This window comes from Corvus moneduloides, chromosome 27, assembly GCF_009650955.1.
Source record: "Corvus moneduloides isolate bCorMon1 chromosome 27, bCorMon1.pri, whole genome shotgun sequence".
Lineage (NCBI taxonomy): Eukaryota > Metazoa > Chordata > Aves > Passeriformes > Corvidae > Corvus > Corvus moneduloides.
The window spans coordinates 3440011-3460344 of NC_045502.1; the positions used below are offsets into that span (position 1 = coordinate 3440011).

The 20334-nt window shown below is 67.3% G+C and overlaps 3 protein-coding genes across 8 annotated transcripts in view; all 3 read right to left on the minus strand.

The window, feature by feature from the left end:
• Positions 1–239: 239 nt before the first annotated feature.
• Positions 240–6623, minus strand: PDLIM2 (PDZ and LIM domain 2). 4 transcript variants are annotated; one of them, XM_032092016.1, is made up of 10 exons: positions 6543–6623; positions 4926–5031; positions 4394–4548; positions 3977–4046; positions 3803–3894; positions 3663–3708; positions 1869–2023; positions 1449–1594; positions 1257–1362; positions 240–790 (listed from the first exon to the last, which is right to left on the minus strand). In XM_032092016.1, exons 2-10 carry the CDS (start codon positions 5016–5018, stop codon positions 595–597), a joined length of 1059 nt encoding a protein of 352 aa, XP_031947907.1. In that variant the 5' UTR covers positions 5019–5031; positions 6543–6623; the 3' UTR covers positions 240–594. The 4 variants fall into 4 exon arrangements, with proteins under 4 accessions (XP_031947907.1, XP_031947908.1, XP_031947905.1 ...); XM_032092017.1 differs by lacking the exon at positions 6543–6623 and adding an exon at positions 6195–6422; XM_032092014.1 differs by lacking the exon at positions 6543–6623 and having other exon boundaries at positions 4926–5808.
• A 206-nt stretch (positions 6624–6829) lies between these two features.
• Positions 6830–14339, minus strand: SORBS3 (sorbin and SH3 domain containing 3). Its single transcript, XM_032092056.1, is given in 22 exon segments — positions 6830–7249; positions 7337–7443; positions 7534–7613; positions 7697–8158; positions 8242–8367; positions 8442–8556; positions 8715–8761; positions 8849–8928; positions 9024–9148; positions 10104–10159; positions 10698–10784; positions 10888–10929; positions 11009–11084; positions 11159–11273; positions 11345–11408; positions 11479–11702; positions 11813–11918; positions 12031–12171; positions 13039–13044; positions 13371–13504; positions 13507–13611; positions 13614–14339. Coding segments are annotated over 22 exon segments (2769 nt in total). The 5' UTR covers positions 14023–14339; the 3' UTR covers positions 6830–7187.
• Positions 14340–16415: 2076 nt separating this feature from the next.
• PPP3CC (protein phosphatase 3 catalytic subunit gamma) overlaps positions 16416–20334 on the minus strand; it is a 38272-nt gene continuing 34353 nt past the window's right edge. For all 3 annotated transcript variants that reach the window (XM_032092019.1, XM_032092022.1, XM_032092021.1), the window contains one exon: positions 16416–20134. In XM_032092019.1, the coding sequence (XP_031947910.1) occupies positions 19959–20134 (176 nt within the window). In that variant the 3' untranslated portion in view covers positions 16416–19958. The remainder of the gene's footprint in view (positions 20135–20334) is intronic.

The window sequence follows — 20334 nt, forward strand, 5'->3', positions numbered from 1 at the left end:
CCGGACACCTCCCAGGGACGCCGGGAGGGGCCATCCCACCCTGCGGGGAGCTCTGACCTTCCCGAGGGCAGGACAAGGCCGGCTGGAGCAGCACCGGAGCCCTGCCTAGCCCTGGACCCCCACCCTGGGTGCAGGCAGGAGGGTTGAGGGGTCTGGGGGGTCCCTGTCTGCACCCTGGGTTTGGCGTAAAACCCCCCTTCCCCCTGCCCTGGGGTCCCGGCACAGAGCAGACACGGCAGTGGAGCAAATATATATTATATTTATAGAGAATCTGGTTTAATTGCTCGGAGAAGCCCTTTGCAGTCAGTGCCCAAGCGGTGCCAGCCCCCTGCTCCGGTACCCAAGTGCTCAAGCGACCCCCCCCCAATGTCCCCTCGGTGTCCCCCGGGCTGAGAACTCACCCAGCTCATCACACACACCCACAAAGGGGTGAAGATGGGCGGCTGCAGCGCATGCCCCCCAAATCCCATCCATGCCCAGCCTGGCAGTGCCCTCAGCCCCCCACGCCAGCCCCACCGCGGTGGGGTGGGACCGCCCTGGGGACACGGGGGGATGCTGGCGGTGACCCCCTCACACGGTGCCGGTGGCCAGGGCTCAGGAGTGGGGGGACACAGGGCGGGGGACGGGGCCCCCCGGGGGTCCCTGGTAGCGCAGGCGGGCGTGTTTCTCGCAGAACAGCTCGTCCCCCACCCAGAAGTGGCCGCGCATCTTCAGGCTGAGGCCGCAGTCGGCGCAGGTGTAGCAGGATGGGTGCCGGTAGCGGCCGTCCTGGATCCTCACCGCCTGTGTCCTGGGGGTGTGGGGACATGGGGTCAGCCGAGGCACCCTGCGTGTCCCCAGGGTCCCCTCGCACCCAGGGTCAGCCCCATCGTGGCCCTGGAGCGCTGGCAGGGATGGATCCTGCCCTGGGACCACCCTGGCCTCACTCACACGCCAAGACCACCTCCATTTTTGCCCTGCGGGGCCAATGGCAAGGATGGATCCTGCCCTGGGACCCCCCACCCCCATTCCCAGCCCAGGATCAGCCGCATTTTAACCCTGCCGGGAGTGACAGCTGGGATCGATCCTGCCCTGGGACCTGCCCCACCCACACCCGGGATCCGCCGCATTTTATCCCTGCCAGGAGCAACGTCAGGGACGGATCCTTGTCCGGGGACACCCCCACCCCGAGAGGAGCCCCTTTTTTTGGCTTTGCCAGGAGGGGTGGCAGGGACAGACCCAGCTCCGGGACCCCCCAGGCCCCCAGCCCCACTCACGCAATGCTGCTCCCGCACTTCTCACAGACGTGCAGCTTCTGCACCCCCGCCACGGGCTTGCGGGCCCCGGCCGAGAGCCGGCTGGGGAAGGGAGCTGCGGGACCTCCTGCGGGGACACGAGGCCATCAGGGGGAGTCCTGCCACCCCCTGTGGTGGTGCCAGACCTCCCACCTCCCACCGTGCCCCCCTCACCTCCTTCCTCATCCTCCAGAGCCTCCTGGAGCAGGCGGAAGGTGCTGGATTGCCGCGGGGCCGCCCGCAGCTCGCGGTTCTCCTGCAGCATCTTGTAGACCTCCGAGTCCTCCTCCAAGCGCCGCATGGCCGGCTCCGAGCCCTGGCTGTGGGGCGGTAGCCCGAGGGGAGGTTTTGGGGGGGTTCCCAGCGCCCGGATTCCAGGATCCACTCGGCTGCACGCCGCTGCCCGTCCGCCACCTGCTCCCTCCACCCCGGGAGCTGCCCCGGCCTGCCCGGCCCTCCCACTGCCTACAGGTGAGTTAACCCTTTCCGCGGGCTCCCTCAGCACCCACGGGTGACAAACCGGCGTGGGGACATGGGGCTGGGGGCTTCCCTGCCGCTGAGTCCCCCCCACACAGCCCCCAGCCCGCTCCGTACCTGTGGCAGGTGCTGGGAGAGGGGGAGGAGAGGCGCCGCTCCCTGAGCGTTTCCCAGGGGTTTGGGGGGGCTCCGGGCCCCAGCGAGGGTGGGCAGGGGGGTGGGGGCAGGATGGGTCCCTGGGAGCTGCTCTGGCGGGTCAGGCGTCCTCGCTCCTGGCAGGGGGAGAAGCGATGGATGTCCAGGGGGAGCCGGACTGGGGTGGGGCACTGCAGCAGCCCCCCAAAATGACCTAAGGGTGCCAACAGACCCTCCCTCTCCCCCCAGGCACACAAAGTACACCCGGACCTGGCCCAGGGGCTTCTCCCAAGCCCAGGTTCCCAGAGGGATTCAGGGATGCTCCATGGGGCAGCTGCTTCTCCTTCCCACCCGGGCTGGGGTCAGCGGGACCCCCCCAAGGGGGGCCAGGGCAGCACCCCCACCCCATAACCCCGCGCCTGCGCCTCTCCTCTCCCCACCATCTGCTCCTGCTTAGCGGCCCCGGCGAGGCCGGGAAGCGGAACCCTGGATAAGTGGAAGCCGATGTTCCTGGGAGCAGCTGCCACGCAGACGGGGATGAATCCCAGCAGGACCCCGGGGTGGGCACGGGGACCCCCTGCCTGGACCCGTGGAGAGGGAGAGGGGCAGCGCTGAGGCTCTGTGGGGTCACGAGGGACGAGCTAAAATTAGGCACGGAGGGAGCTGGGCCTTGGCCTCATCCCTGCTGGCATCCAGCACCAGCCTGCCTGGGATGCGAGGAGGAGTGGGGTCCGAGGGCAGCCATCCCCTCACCACCCCCTTGGGCACAGGGGTTTGGGTGGGGGGCATTGGGCACGGCATCCTCATGTCCCCGCCCTGTGGCTGGAGTGTCCGAGCTGGGAGGGACCCTCTGGGACAGGGAGGGACCCTCTGGGACAGGGAGGGACCCTTCGGAGCCGGCACCAAAGCAAACAAGGAGCTGGGGAGGAAGGAGGGAGCGGGCGGCCGGAGGAGCCAAGGGGCGGCCGGGGCTGCGGCCAAAGGCAGCTGGGAAGGGCCGCGCTCGGGGCCGCGGCTCTTCCCAATTTGGGCTTGAAAAACAAGAAAAAGAGAAAGCAGGGAGGGAGGAAAGGAGGGAGACGCCAAGGCCGGAGCCAGCGGCTGCCCGCAGGGAGGGACGGGGCGGCCGCGGGCATCCTGGGACTGAGCTGGGGGGTGGAGGAGGCATCCAGACCCCGGGCATCCCGATCCCACTCCCGGGTGTCCCACCGCGGCGGGGGCCGGCGGCGGTGCCGGGGGTGCGCCGGGCCGTGGGTCCCTGCCCGGCCAACACCCCAGCGCCCCGGGTTAGCCGGAGCGGGGCTGGGCCTCCCCAAACTGGTTTGGCCTCCCCAGGCTGGCGCCGCTGCCAGGAGGAGCAAAACATCCCTGGGCAGGTGCGGCGGTGCCCGCGGGGCCGGGGGTGCTGCCAGCGCGGCGGGGAGGGGACACCGGCGGCACCCACCGCAGACGGGGACCCGGAGGGACAGCAGGGCTGGGCAGTGACGTGGCCGTGGGGGTGCAGAGGGAGTGGTTTGGGGGGCTCAAAGTGGGGTAGTTTTGGGGCTCAGAAGAGGTTTGGGAACTTAAAATGAGGTGGTCTGGGGGTCAAGGGGGATGGCATGGCCTTGCAAAGGGGAATGGTTTGGTGGTTCAAAGTGGGGTGGTTTGGGGCTTAAAATGGAGATGATTTTGGGGTTCAGAGGGGGATGGTTTGGGGGTTCAAAAGGTTTCGGTGCACAGAAGCCCCCCCAGCATCTCTGCCTGGCCGCTGCAGGCCCCCAGCTCCCTGCTCACCTGGCAGAGGCTGGGACAGGTGAACTCCTGCTCCAGGGGTTCCGAGCTGGGGGAGAGAACAGCGACATCAGGGGGATCCCTGACCTTCCCCAGACCCCTGCCCACCCCCCAGCCTCACACACAGCCGGGCGCAGCCTTACCTGGCACTGCCAGGTGGGTGGGCGAGGGATGCCAGGCTGGGATCGGGGGTTCTCAGGGCACCCTGGCTCTCATTCCGCATCCGCAGCGTGTCCTGGGGAGGGGAGGGTGACTCCAGCAGCTGCCACCAGCCCTGGGTGGGGGGCCGGGGTGTGCAGGGGCTGCCCAGGGCTCACCTGGAAGCGCGTGGCCAACCTCTCCGGTGAGGTGTCCCCGTTGGTGTGGCTGGGAGGTGGCACCGGGGACCTGGGGACAAGGGAGAGCAGCGGGGTTTGGGATCTGGCCCAGCAGCACGAAGCCCCTGGGCACGGCACGGTGTGACCATTCCCCGCAGCCCCCGGCAGCGGCAATGGGAGCAGCTGCGTCCCCAACTGGGACCAGTCGGCCAGGTAACGGCTGCCAGCGCTGCCCGGCCTCGTTAGCACCCGACTCCTTAATTAGAGAGCCGGGAAGGGCTCCCGCGGGGATGGCGCAGCCCCAAGAGCCGCCGCGGGGGAAACAAGTGACACACACGTGCTTGGGGACCCCAGCCCGCGTGCAGACACCGCTGGCACCCAGGGGCGGTGTCCGGGCTGCCCCCAGCACCCACCCACCTCTCCACCTCCAGCCGGAGCTGCCCGGGGCTCTGCTTGATCTTATTCTGTGCCTCCACGTTGAGCATCTCGGCCGCGCTCTCCCCGTTGATGGTGACAATGACATCCCCCGGCCGGAGGTCACCCGCGGCCGCCTTCCCGTGCTCCGTCACCTCCATGGAGAAGGGGACATGGGACAGCCCCGGTGACACCCCCGTGCAGTGCAGCATCCCCCGTGCAGCCCTCAGCCCCCGACCCCACCCCGCTGGGATGCTCCCACCCGCTGCAATCCCCACGGCCTGACAGAGCAGTGCCAGACCCTCTGCCGGGAGGGGACCAAGGCCTTGGAAACAACACCCGGAAATTTGGCACAGCCCTGCCCAGCCCGGGGGCCACAGGAGCCCCCCCCCCTGCCGCCGTCGCCCGCCGTGGGCCGTTCCCACGGAGCAGGATCCCTCAAGGACAGCAAACAGGATCCGCTCCCCCGAGCAGCCCGGCCCGCCCGGCGCCCCGGCGGCCTTCCCCGGCCGGGGGACACGTGCGGGGCTCCTACCTTGGAGACGGTGATGGGCTTCCCGAAATCTCTTCCCCCGGAGATGCGGAAGCCCCACGGGGCCGGGCCGGGCAGTGTCACCGTCAGCGGCATGGCAGCGGCGGCTCTGGGTGGGCAGCAGGGAGGTGTCAGCGATGCCGGGCACGGAGGGAATGAGGCAGAGGGGATCCCCCTCCTCCTACCCACAGACCACCCAGTGAGGGCCTCCCTGTGCCCGCTGCACCCTGAGGGTCCCCAGCGCCGGCAGCGCTTTCCTTCCGGGGAGGGGACCCAGGTCCTCGCAGGGTGACAGCAGGCACCGCCGCTTCCTCTTGCGCCCCGAGGCCGGCGGCTTCCTTCCCCGGGGCCAGGGGGTCCCAGGCACCCCGTGGTGCAGCTGAAACAGCCAAGGTCGTTCCCAGGAGCTGGAGCAAGGCAGGAAATCGGTGACGCCTTGGCAGCAAGGCCAGCGCTGTGGCCTGGCAGAGCCGAGCCCGTGGGGTTTGGACGGGAGGATGTGGCAGCGAGGGACGGATCCTGCTGCTCGCCACAGCAGGGTCCGACACCCAGCAAGGACCAGGAGCCCCAGTCCTTCATCCCACAGCAGATCCGCACTGGTGAAGGACGCTGAGGATCCCCCGGGGGTGGCACAGGGTCCCCATGGCACCCCAGCGAGAGGCGCAGCCCTTGGCTCCGATGGGATGGGTGGGAATGGGCACCCCTAAACCCACACCAGATCCCATCCCACCCATCCCGCCACAGCCCGGGACAGCTGGGTAGCCCATCTGGAACCGGGCACCCCATCCGGCACCGGGCACCCCGTCCGCAGCCGCCGGGAATGTTAAAAATCCCAAGCGCACAAAGAGGGGCTTGAGAGGCTGCCCGGAAGAATTTCCTGGGCTGGGCTTCCAGCGCCGGGAGGAAACCCCAAACCCCAAACCCCCTCCCCATGCCCAGCCCCGCTCAGCATCCCTGGGCAGCAAGGGCTGCCGGCCCGGGGACCCCCACACCCGGCTGGGCACCAACCCCAGCCCCCCAACAGTCCTGCACCTCTTCTCCAGACCCTGCACCCCTTCTCCATCCCCTGCACCCCACCTCTGTCCTATGCTCCCCTCCTCCATCCCCTGCTCCCCTCCTCCATCCCTGCACCCCTCCTCCATCCCTGCACCCCTTCTCCAGCCCCCGTACCCCCCCTTTGTGTTCTGCACCCCTTCTCCATCCCTGTCCCCAGCTCTGCCCGTGCTCCCCTTCTCCATCCCCTGCTCCCCTCCTCGGCCCCCCGCACCCCACCTGTGTCCCCGCTCCCTCCCGGCTCTGTCCCCGCCGCACAGCGATGTCTTTGTGCCCGCGGCGACTGGCGGTGCCGCCTGGCACCCGCGGGGCGAGCGGCGGGGACGGGCGATGCCAGGAGGCGTGGGGACTTGGGGACACAGGGACTTGGCACCCGCGGGGATCTGGGGACCTGGAGACCTGGGGACACAGCGGCGGGACAGGCTGCCCGCACACCCCTCCCCACCCCCGGGCACCGGGACCCCCGACGGACGGACACTCCCGACAGCCGCAGCCGGCGTCCCCCGACCCCTCGCGCCCCCCGCACCTCCCCAGTCCCCCGTGCCCCCCGCACCCCCGCGCACTCACCGGGGCGGCCGAGCCGGGCGGCCCCGCGGGGCTGCGGAGCCGAGAGCGGCCCCGGGACGGCACCGCCTCCTCGGGAGGAGCCGGGCCGGGCCGGGCTGAGGGCACGGCCACCCCCCCGACGGGGCGCACGGCGGCGGCTGGGCCCGCCCCGGCACCGACCGGGCCCGCCCGTGGGCGTGGGGGGATCCCCGCGGCCCCACGCAGCGTCCTCCCCCTGCTCCCGCCCCACGGCTCCCGGTGGGACGTGTCCCGGGACCGGCTCCTCCCCAATCCCGGCACTCTCGGAGTCGGACTGAGCTGAGCTTTAATGATGGAAAAGAAGCGGAGGCGACTCCCGGACACAGACCCACATCCCGGGTCACGGCCGTCATGGTCAGGCCCGGCACCGGCCAGACCCCCGGGGCGACCCCCGGGGCGGTGGGCACCGGGCAGCGGTGAGGAGGGGGCGGGTTAAGGCACTGGGGTGGGGGACACCCCCCGCGCCGGGGGAATTTGTCCCTGTTAGAGGCAGCCCCATAGGGGCGGGAGGGAGCTGGAGGCACTTCATCCCCGTGGGGGGACACTGCGGGGACACAGGGTGGCTGAGGCGGGGCAGTGGGAAGCCCCCAGCCCCACTCCTCCCACCAGGGTCCCCAGCGCTGCAGGTCACACCGGCGCCACGTAGTTCCCGGGGAAAGTGCCGAATTTCTGCGTCCTCCTGGACACTCCTGTGGGGATAAAGAAACGGAGAGGTTGGTGAGGGGTGAGGGTGGCACCTTATCCTCAGCCGTGTCCCCACCCCGGTGGCCACGCACCCACGAACCAGCCGTCGTCGCACTGCTGCATGACGTCCACCCGGTCCCCTTCCAGCAGCTCCAGCTCGTCGGCGTTTTGGGGCCGGTACTGGTAGAGCGCCCGGTACCTGCGAGACACAGCGTGGGCAGAGCCCACCCTCCCCATGGGTCCCGCGTGGGGACACCGCGCTCCTGGGGACACTCCTGGCCCTACTTACGGAGTCCACCGGATTTCAGAGCCGTTGTAGGACGGGGCGGGCTCGGGACGGGCACTGGTGGGTGCCCCCGGGGTGGCGTGCTGTGGGGGGACAGGGTGGGTTCAGGGCAGCACCCACAGCCCCAGCGGTGCCGGGGCACGATGCCAGGGCGGGGGGCACTCACCTGCTCGGGGGTCCAGGCGGGACGCCGGGGCTCCTGGGGGTGGGCGGCCGCAGGGTGTGGGGGGCTGGCAGAGGCCACTAAGGGGCTGGCAGAGGCCACCAAGGGGCTGGGGGTGCCAGCGTGGGGCAGCTTTGGGGAGGGGGGGAAGGTGGCGCCGAGGTGGCGCGGAGAGGACGGGCGCCCGCCCGTCAGCTCGGGACCCCGCTTCTCTTCCCGGGGGGAGCCGGTGGGAACCTGGGGGATCCGGGGACCGGGCGAGCGCTGCAGGGACGGGGATCCGGCGGCGGGGCGGGGGCTGGCGGGGGCGGGAGAGGAGGGGATGTCCTCGGCGGTGGCTTTGACCCGCGGCTCCTTCAGCACCTGGACGTAGGTGGCGGGGAAGATGCCCTGGCGGCTGGTGCCCGAGATGCGCCCCTCGTACCAGTTCTCGTTCACCCTCCGCACCAGGCAGATCCGCTCGCCCTGCCGCGGGAGCAGAGGGCGGCTCAGCACGGAGCGGCACGGAATGGCACGGCACGGAACGGCACGGAACGGAGCGGCGGTACCTTGCGGAAGGAGAGCTCCACGTGCAGATCCCCTCGGAAGTTGTAGAGCGCCAGCGCCTCGCCGTATTCCAGCACCTGGAGCGTGGGAGCCTTGATGGGCTTGGGCACCTCCGTGGGGGGCAGGATCTGCGTGGGACACGCGGGTGAGGGGCAGCGCCAGGACCCCCCGGCCCCGCTGCCCCCTCATGCCCCGGGCTCACCTCCACGTAGTTGGAGGGGAAGATGCCCACGCGGCCGTGGTGCTCCCCCTCCAGCCAGTTCCTGTCCACCTCCTTGTGGATGTAGACGATGTCCCCCTTGTGCAGCGTCAGCTCCCTGCAAGGGACACTGTCACAGGTGTCCGGGGGCACAGACCCGCCCCCAGCCCAGCTGGCAGGGCCACCCCACGCGCCGGGGCTCCCCCTGTCCTCAGCCATCACCCGAGGGGCACAGCGGGACCCCCAGGAGTGACCCCGGGCAGTTTCGGTGCTTACTTGGGAGACTCAGCTTGGAAGTCGAACTTGAGGCGAGCAGCTTTCATCTGGGGAGGGAGAGGAGGGGTTACAGGGAGAGCCCCCAGTCCCAGCCATCCCAAATCCCACATGGGATGGGACCACCCCAGCCTCACCTTCTTCTCCTCCCTCTTGACGGCCTCCACGGGGTCCCCCAGGTCGGACAAGCTGGGGAGGGTCCCTGGCCTGAGGGTGTCTGCAAAGAGCGGCGTGTCACCAGCCGGGGTGCTTGGGGTGCCCCATGGCAGGGCCTGGGGGTCAGGGGGTTCAGGGGAGCTCAGGGGGGCTCACCTCTGCCAGGGGCCGCATGGCTGCGGTTGCTGGCCAGCCCCAGCCCACCCCGCTCCATGCTGGGGGTGGCAGGTAAGCGGTGGGTGACAGGGGGGCTCCACAGCCGGCGGGGTGACAGGGGGCTCCTGTGGGGTGACAGTGGCTCAGGGCAGGGCTGAGCCTCGTGTCCAGCCCTGCTGCCATGAACCCTCTCTGCTCTGACCCTGCTGCCCTCGGTGGGCAGGACCCCTGGGTCCCACACACCAGGATATCGGGGACCCCCGGAACCAGGATCCCCGAATTCCATGAACCAAGACCCCGGGGTCTGCTCTCTGCACGCCTCCAGGCCCTCATCCCAGCTGCAGCCAAGCCGGACAGGTCCAAAGTTTTCCGGCAGCGCCGGCAGCGCGGCCCCGCTGCCGCCGAGCAGGAAGCACGGAGCAGGCGAGCGCCGGGGAGGGCGGCCTGGCTAATGGATAACCCCGCTCCGGGGGGCACTTCAAGAGCCCAAATGCCCCCCCCCAAGCCGGAGGAGGGGTTGGGGAGGGGGGGAGCCGTCCCCGCTGCGCGCCCCTGGGGGTTACGGTAGGTCCTACAAGAGGTGGCGCTTGTTTGTTTGTTTTCCTCCCGCTGCCGGGGCACAGAGGGGTCTGTGGGGACACCCCGGGGTGCCCACCCCATGCCGGGGTGCTCCGGCACCCGCCGGCACAGCTGTCCCCTCCCGGTGCCCGTGGGGACACAGCGGTGGGAATCCGAGCGCCGTCACCTCCCCTGGGACGGAGCCAAGCCCCGGGACACGGCGTCCCTGCTCCAGGGACGGGGGAAAGGGTCAGCCCCGCTCCGGCCCCGTCCCACCCACCGGGCAGCCGGCCCGGCGCCGGGTCCCGCCCGTGCCGGGGTGTGGGGGGACGAGGGGGCCAGCGGTGCCACGGGGGGGTCCGTGGGGATCCCGTGGGGGATGCCCGGAGACTCCCACCCCGCGGGACGCTGGAGGGACAACCCGCCCACCACCCCCAGAGCGGGGTCCTGTCCCTCGCCTCGAGTGGGGTCTGGGCAGGGGGATTTGGGGGTACGGGAGGTGGGAGCAGCCGCTGAACTCACCGAGCAGCCGGGGAGGCCGGAGCAGGGGAGCGAGCGGTGGGAGCAGCCGCCGGGCTCTGCCGGGAGGAGCGGGAGGGGGTGGGAGAGAAAAATTAATCATCCAGGAGGCCGAGTCTCGGCGGGAAGCGAAGGAGTCCAGCTCGGCTGCGCCAATAAAGCGCTGGCCGGATGGACGGACGGACGGGCTGGGTCCTAGAGCCCCACAGCCACGGCCACGGCTCCAGGCAGCTGAGCAGCCGCGCATGGGTCCAGATGTGCGCGGAGCCAGACAGGCAGGCACCGAGCTGTGCACGCATCCAGATGTGCACGCAGCGAGCTGCGCACTCATCCGGATGTGCAGGCATCCAGATGTGCAGGGATCCAGCCGTGCACACATCCAGCTGTGCAGGCATCCAGTTGTGCAAACATCCAGCCACGCATGCCCCCAGATGTGCATCCATCCAGGCATTAATCCAGATGTGCACGCATGCACCCAGCTGTGCATCCCACCATGGGCATGTCCAAGCCTTGCACAAAGGCTGAGCCCACAGCTGGATGTGCCCACAGCTGGATGCCCTGCTGGGACCAAGGGGCAGCAGGAGGGGGCCGGGGTACCTGGTGCGGGGTCCGGCGCGTCTCCATGTCCCTCATGTCCTTGTCCAGCTCCTCGCTGAGCTGCTCCAGCTCCTGCTCCAGCAGCACCTGCGCAGGCAGGACGGGGCTGTGGCCGGCCAGGCTGGCACTGCCCGCGGGCACCAGGACCCCGCTGCCACCCCCAGCCCCCTGCCCGCCACCACCACCTCACCTCGATGGACTGAGCCCGCGTCGGCCGCACTGCTGCCGGCATCTGGAAAGGGCAAGGGGCCGGTCAGGTGTGTGCCCACTGCGGTGCCCACTGCCCTCCCCCTGTGCCAGGACCTGCCTACCTGCTCCCGCGGAGAGAACTTCCCTGGTTCATAGTCAAAAATGCTGCCAGGCTCGGCGGTGGCACCCCAGCGGGTCCTGAGGGGGGAGGGAGGGGTTCAGCCACCACAGGCCCCACCCCGTGGGCACCCACGTCCCTGTGCCACACTCACCAGTCCATCCCGTTGGGCATTCCGGGGGGCTCAGCTGGAGCCGACCCCCTCCGCCGCGGTTTGGGGGGCGATGGAGGGGCCGTGGTGGGGCAGGAATGGGTGTCCCAGTCGGGCTCTGAGGGTGGAGGGGGTGAGCGGGTGCCGAGCTGTGCCCGCTCTGTGCCGCACCCGCGCACCTGGGCTCACCTGGCAGCTTGCAGTGGATCTGCCGGAACATGCTGCGGTACCAGTCCCGGGGGCTGTCGACGCTCTGGGGGGACACGTTAGGGTGGTGAGGGGGTGACAGCGGGGTGACACCCCCGCCCTGCGCCCCCACTCACCGAGCGCGAGGCGAGGGGCATCCCCGTCTCGTCCACGGGCCCGATGCCGTCGTACTTCACCCAGCGCCTCTCCCGCCGCTTGCTGTCCTTTGTCCAGGTGGCCGACCAGCCCGGTGGCCGTGGGCAGGTGGGGGCAGCTCTGGGGCTGGGCGTGGGGTGGGCGGGCACGGGGGTGCTGGGGGCTTTCACCTCCTTGGCCGGCCAGGTCTGGTACCACTCATTCACTGAGGACAAGGTGAGCATCGCTCGGGTGAGCATCGCTCGGGTGGGCATCGCTCGGGGGAGCCCCCAGGGATGTCCCCAGGGGTGTCCCCAGGGATGCTCAGGGCCGTACCTGAGCTCTTGGGGGCTCCCTGGCTGTTCTCAGCCGTGCCGCGGCTCTCCGGGTCGTGGAAGTGGAAGTTGAGGGTGTTGGAGCCGCGGTGGCGGATGACGGGCACCTGTGGCACAGGGAGGGGCTGGCGCGGGGGCAGCACAGGTGGGGTGGCAAAGGGATGGAGGAGCGCAGCCCCCCGAATTCCCCGGCATGTGACAGCCCCCAGCCCCACTCACCCGAGTCGCCGTGGGCTGCGGGGACACCTGCAGAGGTGGGTGGAGGCGGGGAACGTCCTCCACACCCAGAGCCGGGCTGGTGTCGGGGGGCTGAAGCCGGCCCGCCATGGCCGGGGGGTGGCCCGGGATGGTGCCCCGGGGCTGTTGGTACCCTGTGGGAAAAGCAGCTGTGCTCACGGGGCGTCCCTTGTCCCTGTTTGCTGGGCATTCCCAGGCTTTTCCAGAGATGGGGGCTCGGACGACCCCCAATTCCACCGCTGGGAGCATCCCCTGTTGTTCAGAGGCGCAAGGGACACCATGTATGGGGTGACAACGACCCTAACCCTAACCACGATGGCACCGTCCCCAGCTCAGGGAGCCTCTCAGTGCCAGGGGAAGCGGCTGTTCCTGGTCAGAACCAGCCCTGGCACGGCTCCCCACCGCCTTCTCCATGCGGATCCAGACCACCCGCCCCTCTCCAGCGCTGGCTCTGCACGGGTGGATCCAGCCCGACGGGCTCTTGGGGAAGAACACGCCCGGAGCGGGTCGGGGCGATGGCTGTGCCGCGTTCCCATCGCCCCGGCATCCCGGCGCGGTGCCCTCCCGCCCGGGCACGTGGCTGCAGCAGCGTCGCCCGCCCGGGAGCGCTGCCAGGGCCGGGAACACGACAGGGCAGAAATATTTCCCCGCCCTGCAGCGCAAACAGGGAGGGAGAGGGGACGGAGGGACGCGGAATCGGGAACGCGCGGCCGAGCCCGGCACCGCCCGCCGGGAGGGCGATGCTGTGGCTCACCACGGACCGCACGGGGGGCAGCTGGGGGGGGACGGGACCCCCGGAGCCGTTCCCGACACCGGGATGGCTCCAGGGGCGAGCGCAGTCCCGGGGCCTCTGGGGGACACCTGTGTCCTGGCTCGTCTCTCACGTCTCCGTCCCCACCGGGACACCGGCGCTCGCAGGTGCCCACCATGGCCAGACCCCGCCTCAAACGGGACGTCCTGGGGGGCTGCCGGGGGGTGCCAGCCCGGCACGGTGCCCTCTGTGTGTGTGGGACCCCCCAAATCGGGCTGGGGACCCCTCGGCTCCCTGTTCCCGACACCGCAGCCCCAGGGCTGTAATTAATGTTAATCAGCCCCGTGGGAAAACTGAAGAACATGGAAGGATGTGCCCCGGGGCACAGAAAGTGGGGCGCAGGCTCCCATCCCCCCAGGGCACCCCAAAAACCTCCACGCCATTCCCAGCGCAGCGCCCACACGGGGCTCGGCCCCATCCTTCTCCTCCTTTGGAGCGTCCCCCAAAACCTGACCCCAGGGGTCCCCTCGGGCCACCCCCTCCTCGCCGGCCCCCCCCAGCCAGCCCTTACCTCCTGGGCCGTGCCAACGGGGACCCTCGGGAAGCGCCGGGGTTTTGGGGGGCCCCGGGGCGAGCGGGACGGAGCTGCGAGCGGCAGGGAGGAAAAATCCACGGCACGAACTTTGCCGGGAGAAGGAGCGGGGGGGCCTCAGCGCATCGCGGGGGGCTGGCGGGGACAGGCCCCCAAAAGCATCCCCCGGGAGGGTCGGGAGCCACCGTCCTCCCCGGCGCTGGGTCCCCGTGTGCCCCGGCCCCCCCGGGGTGCGCTGCCCCCCCAGCGCTCCCCGCTCTGGAGCGGGGCCGGCCCATTCAGAGTTTCCAGTGACATTTCCAGGGATGGGATCCAGGGAATGGAGCCAAGAGGCTGAACTCATCCCACGCCCCGCGCACGCGTTCCCGCGCACCCGGGCCCCGCTTACGAAACGGGGCGAGCCCGGCGTCGCCGGCCCCCTGGCGCGATGGAGACGGGGACTCGCGGGGGATTTTCGGGAAGGGATGGGGAAGGAAGTGCTGGGTGGAGGTCGGGACTGAGGCGGGGAGTGGGGTCTGTGCTCCCGTGGATTTCCGAGCGCCGGGATGGGGGCACGGTGAGAGCAGAGGCCCCATCCCCACTGCCACCCACTTCCCACGGGTGACCCCTCCATGCCCTCCATGCCCTCCATCCCTTCAATCTCTCCATCCCCCAGGGATAAGGGCACTGGGGACCCCCATGTGAAACCCCCGTGGCCTGCACATGTCCCACCTCAACCCCTCCAGCATCACCAGTTCCCCACCCGATGGAGAAAGGGATCTGGGGGGGATTTTTGGAAGAGGATGAGGAGGGAAATGCTGAGAGGAGGTGAGGACTGAAGCGGGGATTGGGGTCTGCGCTCCTGTGCCCCCCCAAGCCCTGGCGTGGGGACACAGTCAGAGCAGAGCCCTCACGCCACTGCACCCCTCCATCCCCCTATCCCTAAGGAATCCGGGCATGGGGACCCCCATGGAACCCCCCCGTGCCCCGCTCTGGGGGTGCCCCGTGTCCCCCCTCACCCCCTCGGGCAGCGCCCGCACCCACCACTCACCCGCCGGCCACTTCCTGCTCCCCTAAACTGCTGACACCCCCAAAACGGGGCAGCCCCAGCCCTTCCTCATCCCGTGAGCTCCCGCGTGAGCTCCCGGGGGTTGGCGACTTCGCTGTCACCCCTCGGTCCCCACCAGGCCACCGCCCCCTGCTGCTGGGGACGAGGGGGACGATGGCAGGAGCCCTGTCCGGCTGCGATGCTGCGCCCAGGGGACACCGGAGACACCGGGGACACCGGCGACACCGGGGACACCGGCGACACAGGGGACACCAGGGACACCGGGGACACAGGGGACACAGGGGACACCAGGGACACCAGGGACACCAGGGACACCAGGGACACCAGGGACACCGGGGACACCAGGGACACAGGGGACACCGGGGACTCCCCTCTGCCACGGCCCTGGGGGACGCAGCTCCCGCCCAAATGCCGTGGGAAGGAGGCAGCTCCTTGGTGCCAGCTGGGGACACCGGAGCGAGGACACGGGTTGGGGACAGGGGCTGATCCTGCTGGAAGACCCCGGGGTGACGAGGGCAGGGAGGGCAGCAGGGCGGGGGAGGGTTAAACCCTGCGAGGGGACCCCCGACCCTATCCCTGCTGCCAAGGGGTGACCATCCCCTCCAGGTCCCCTCCAGGTCCCTTCCAGCCCACCAAGTGACACCTTGGGAGATCGCAGCACCCGCTGGCGATGCGAGGAGCAGCCCCCTTCACCACAGCCCACCCTGGGCTGCCGACACCCCCCTCCCGGACCCCCACTCACCTCCCGGTCCCCGAGCACCGTCCCCGTGCCCGGCGAGGAGCCTCCAGCGCCAGCCCTGCCTCGGTCCCTCCCTCCCTCCCCGCGGCTCCCAGCACCAGCCTCCGCTCACAGATAAATATTTAACGCGCAGCCCGGGCCGGGATTAACAAAGGGCGAGTGTTTCCTGTTTGCTCAGCGCGGCGATGCCAGCCGGGAACGTGCGGCCGGCCCCGGGGATGCTCCCAGGGATGCTCCCGTGGGCAGGGATGTGCCGGGCGGCTGCCGGAGCCCCCCGGTGCCGAGCGCGGGGTCTGGGAACGGTGCTGGGGGCCCGGGGCTCCCCAGTTTTGGTGGGAACACCCAGGAAAAGGGTGGGAGAGCCGGAGCGTCCTGCCCCGGGCGCGCCCTGGATGCATCCGGCGGCTGGGACCGGGAATGTCGTCGGGAGCAGCAGGTGGGAGACAGGGAGCACGTGGTGAGCGGAGCTCGAGGCGGGAGGCTGAATTCCCGAAGAAAAAGGTGCTGGGATTGGGATAACGCCCTGGAGCCCTCCAGAGCTCATCCTGAACATTCGGCTGGCACCTGGGAAGAGGGGACGGATCCCGGGTGTGGAGGCCACGGGTGGGAGACACAGCAGCTTCCCGGGAATGGAGGGAGCTGGTGGTGCCGGAGGGGGATCCCCGGGCAGGATCCAGCCTGGCATTGGAGCCGTGACCATTTGGATCCAGCCGGATGGATCCCGGCCAGCACCGGCCCCAGGGCTGCTCCCTGAAACCCCTCGGTGTGGAGGGAACACCCCCAAGGGGAGCAGGTGATGCCAGAGCTGGGATGGCTGCGGGAGGGGGATCCCCGGGCAGGATCCAGCCTGGCATTGCAGCCGTGACCATTTGGATCCATCCGGATGGATCCCGGCCAGCACCGGCCCCAGGGCTGCTCCCTGAATTCTCCCAGTGTGGAGGGAACACCCCCAAAAGCGCCAGGGAGGGAGCCAGGGTGAAACAAGAGCTGGCACATCCCCTCCTCTCCCTGCTGGCACCGGGCTGTAAATCCCAGGGAAGGATGAGGAGCAGGAGCCGAGAGCTCTCCAATCCCAGCCGGGAGCCGCCGCTCCGCGTGTGCCGACGTGCCGGAGGTTGGGAGACGCCGTCTGGGTGCTGCCCCAGCCCTGAAAATGCTGTAAAAACCCCCAAAATCCTCCCTTCCGGCAGCACAGGGACCCTCTTAACCCCTCTAAAAAAACCACAGCGGAGCCCAGTGACTGTGTCAATTTTTAACTTTTTTTTTCTTTTTTTTTTCCTCCTTAAAGATGACTCCGATTTACATCGAGACAGTTCTAACAAATTCATTCCTTGTTTCACAAAAAAAAAAAAAAGAAATTATATTAAATAATTTCTGCCAATAAATAACATTTTCACCATTTTTTTTCTCCTTTCAACAGAACTAAAAAAAAAAAAAAAAAGAAGCAAGAAATAAAAATAAAAATAAAAATTAAAAAGGAGGCAGTCTCCAGGCAACGGGCGTATGATCCCTCAGCATCGAGAACCCTAAAATCACCATCGCTGCACCCCTGGGAGGGCTTCAGGTCCTCCCTGGCCGAGGTTTTGGTGGGATCTGCATCCCTGCCAGCTCCCCTGGCCAGGTGGGATCTGTGCCAGAGGCAGCCAGAGGGGTTCTCCCAACCCCAAAAAGAAAATTAAGCTTGAACTCAACCCACCACCCGCCCCATTGCCGACTCCCCTCCTTGGACATGCACCTTGCTAGAACATGCAAAAAAACCCAGGCTGCGGGGAGGTGGGGGCTTTCCCTGGATTTGGGGGCTCCCTCGGGTCGGGGGGGCTCCCCCGGGGCCGATGGGCTTCCCAGAATCCCGGTTGTCCAAGCTCCAGGTGGCAGCCGGGGAGGGGAAGGGACGGGCGGGAGCTCGGAGATGAGGGGTCAGAGACAAGCCCAGCTCCGAGGCGCTGGATTTGTGGGGGAAAAGAAGGAGGAAAAGGGGAATTTGGGGGCGTTTCTGGATTGTTTTTGGTTTGCCGTGGTGGGGATCGGGGCAGGGAATTCTGCTCCGAGGTTGTCCCCGAAAGAGGGGATGGGGGATCTCGGCTCGGGGCTGTGGCAGGGGAAGCCCAGCGTTCCCACTGGGAGAGGGAGCGTTAATTGAGGGGGTAATTAGCACCCAGAGCCCCATCGCTGCTCCTCACCCCCTCGGGAACTGCATCAAAGTGAAGAGGGGACCTGGCTGCGTGACATCCACACGTGCTGGTGCCACAGGGACACGGGGGCAACTTCCAGCCCTTGGCCACCACCTTGGGGCCGGGGCAACCAACATCCAGCCCTTGGTCGCCTTCTCCATGGCTGGGACACTGGGAAGCTGCAACTCCCACCAGCCCCAGGGATAAGGGGGGACAAAAATCCCACCCTTGGCCACCTTCTCCAGGGCAAGGACAACCAACATCCAGTCCTTCTCCAGGGCCAGGACACCGGGAAGCTGCAACCCCGCCAGCCCCAAGGATTAGGGGGTTGGATCTGAGCCCCCAGACCACGAAGCACAAGGTCCAAAGGGATTTTGGAGAGGGGGAATTGGTGATGCCAGAGCAGGAGAAGAGGGTGCGGGGACAAACTGCCAGCAAAGCAAATCCCCCTCCGTGCTGGGCCGGGCCCTGCTGACCCCTCCACGCTGGGAACGGGGCGAGTGCCAGGCTCGGGGTCCCGCAATTCCCATCCCAAATATCCCGACTAAAACCTGGCTGCTTGGGTGAGATCCCAGCCTGGGTCAGCACAACACGCCCGAACATGCACGGGCAGCCCCGGGCACGGTGTGAGCGCCCGGGTACCACACACGGGCTCACCGCGCTCACAGGAGGCCCTGAAAGGACAAAGAAATACTCACAGACAAAAGGCAATTTGGCCCCACTGCTCGGACTGGGGGGAGAGAAGCTCGCTCCAAACATCTCGCACTTTTCGCAAAGCGGTGGGCGTGTAAAAAAAAAAAAGGGATCAAAGGGGGGGGGGGGGAACACCAAAAAAAAAAAAAAAGAGAAAAAAAATAAAGAAAGAGGGAAAAGTGGAGGCATGTGACTCGAAAGTGTGGAAACCCAGCGGTCTGCTCGCAGAATCCTAAACAGCCCCGGGGGATCAGGTGACGTGTGATCCTAAGACAATTTGAAAGCTTCCTGGGAAGTTGCTGTTTTCCTCTGGCGCTGGATTCCAAGGGAAGACAGCAAGATCCAGGGAAAGCGCTGGCAAAGATCCCCTGGGAGAGGCTCAGCCCTGCCTGCGGAGAGCACGGGACAAGGTGGGGAAGGGAAAGCTGCGGGGGGAGGTTGCTCCAGGAGCTGCTGCCTCGGCTCCAGGCAATGGACACGGCTCACATGGGAAAAACGGGAATCTCACAGAACCCTTCCCCAGCACGCCCAGTTCGAGTGAAAGAACGCTCAGCTCCCACTCCGAAACCCCTGACAACGCCCCGGGGGTGTCCCCTGGGAACCCTCCGGGATCCCTGTCCAGCACTGCACCAACACCCTGCCAAAATTCCTGCCGGATCCACTCGGTTCTGCCTTCCAGCCCCTCGCTGCCTCCCAGGCCGGGGGGGCTGCCCTGGCACCAGCACCAGGCCACATCTCCCCAAAACCAGCGGTGCCCCACCCATCTCATCCCAAACCTTCATCAGCAACCCCCGCGCCAGCTGCTGGGAAAGGCTGAGCTGCCCTCTGGAACAGCCACGGGTGGGTGATGCCCAAAGTCACCCACAGTGGGCGGAAGACCCCTCTGGGGGACAGGGAGGTGACACTGGTGGAGACCACCCTGTCCCCCCCACGCCCCAAACTGCTCGGCAAGGGCCGATTCCAGCCGGGAACAGAGAATGAGCCGTGGGCTGGGCAGCCTGTGCTGGTGGGGTAACGGGGGGGGGCTGTAACCTCCGGGGTATAAATCCCCCCTTTTCCTTTAAAATTCAGGCTCTGCAGCTTTCCCAAGGATCACCAGGCAGCGGAGATAATTCCTCTGCTCTGAATCAGAGCGATTCCCAAGGGAATTGTGCTGGCGAACTGGCTGCTCCAAGAGGAAGAGCCACAACGAGGGGCAGCACTTCCCCCACCTTCTCCCTATTCTCCTTTGGGACTCCACTGGGATAAAGCTGAATTCCTGAAGGAAAAAAAGGTGCTGTGTAACAACCCTGGAGTCCTTCAGAGCTACCCCTGGCTGTCACCTTGGAAAAGTGGGATGGATCCCAGCAATCTGCCTTCCAGGGAACTGGTTGCTAAAGCAGCAGCTGCAGGTAGGCAAGAAGGTGGAAGAAAAGAACAGGAAAAATCTGGGAAGAAAACAGGAGTGAAAAGGAAAACCAACCCAACCGTATCCTGAAGGGAAGGACCTGCTTTGGAAAGCTCAGGCTAATTCCAAATTGTGCCAAAGCCAACGACCCAAGTTGCCTGGTTTGACTGATTTTTGTTTTTTTAATCCAACCACCCCCCCTCACCCCCAGCAGAGGTTTGGCCTCTCGGGGAGGGCAGCCGGACAGCACAACATTCCCGGGATGCACTAGCAGTTGGATTGGTTTCTAAATTAAATTAAAAAAAAAAAAAAAAAAAAAGGACTTTTTTATATATACTGAACATAAATTAAAAAAAAAAAAAATTACAAAATGGTCGCTTTCTTACAGAACGGATGCGGACTGGATTTATGGACGTGCCTCCAGGTGAAGTTGGTTTCTCCCCCTGCCCCCACCCCACCCCGATAATAAATAAATAAAATTCATTAAGTTTTGGATCCTCTGGCGGTGCAGGTTTGGGCGCTCGGAGCGTTACTGGGATTTCTTCCCTGTGCCGTTCTTGTCCGCAGAGTTCGAGGTTACCAAGTTCACGGGGCCGTCCGAGTGCAGCGAATCCTTGCGCGGGGGCATCCGCTCGTTGATGCGGTCCAGCCCCCGCGCCTCCTCGAAGCTGCGGATCTTGTGCTGCGGGGAGAAGCCCCGGATGGCTGCGGAGGGAAGGGAGCACAGGGAGGGACCGTCAGGAGGAGCCGTGGATTCCCCCCGGAGGAGCCCTCCAGCACACGCCAGACACCAACGGGGATAGTGGCGGGGACGGAAAGCACCTGCCTGGATTTGGGAGTTACAGGGCGGGGAATTGGGGAATTTTCGGTGTTGCCAGCTCATGTTTTGCTGGCTGTGAAGTTTA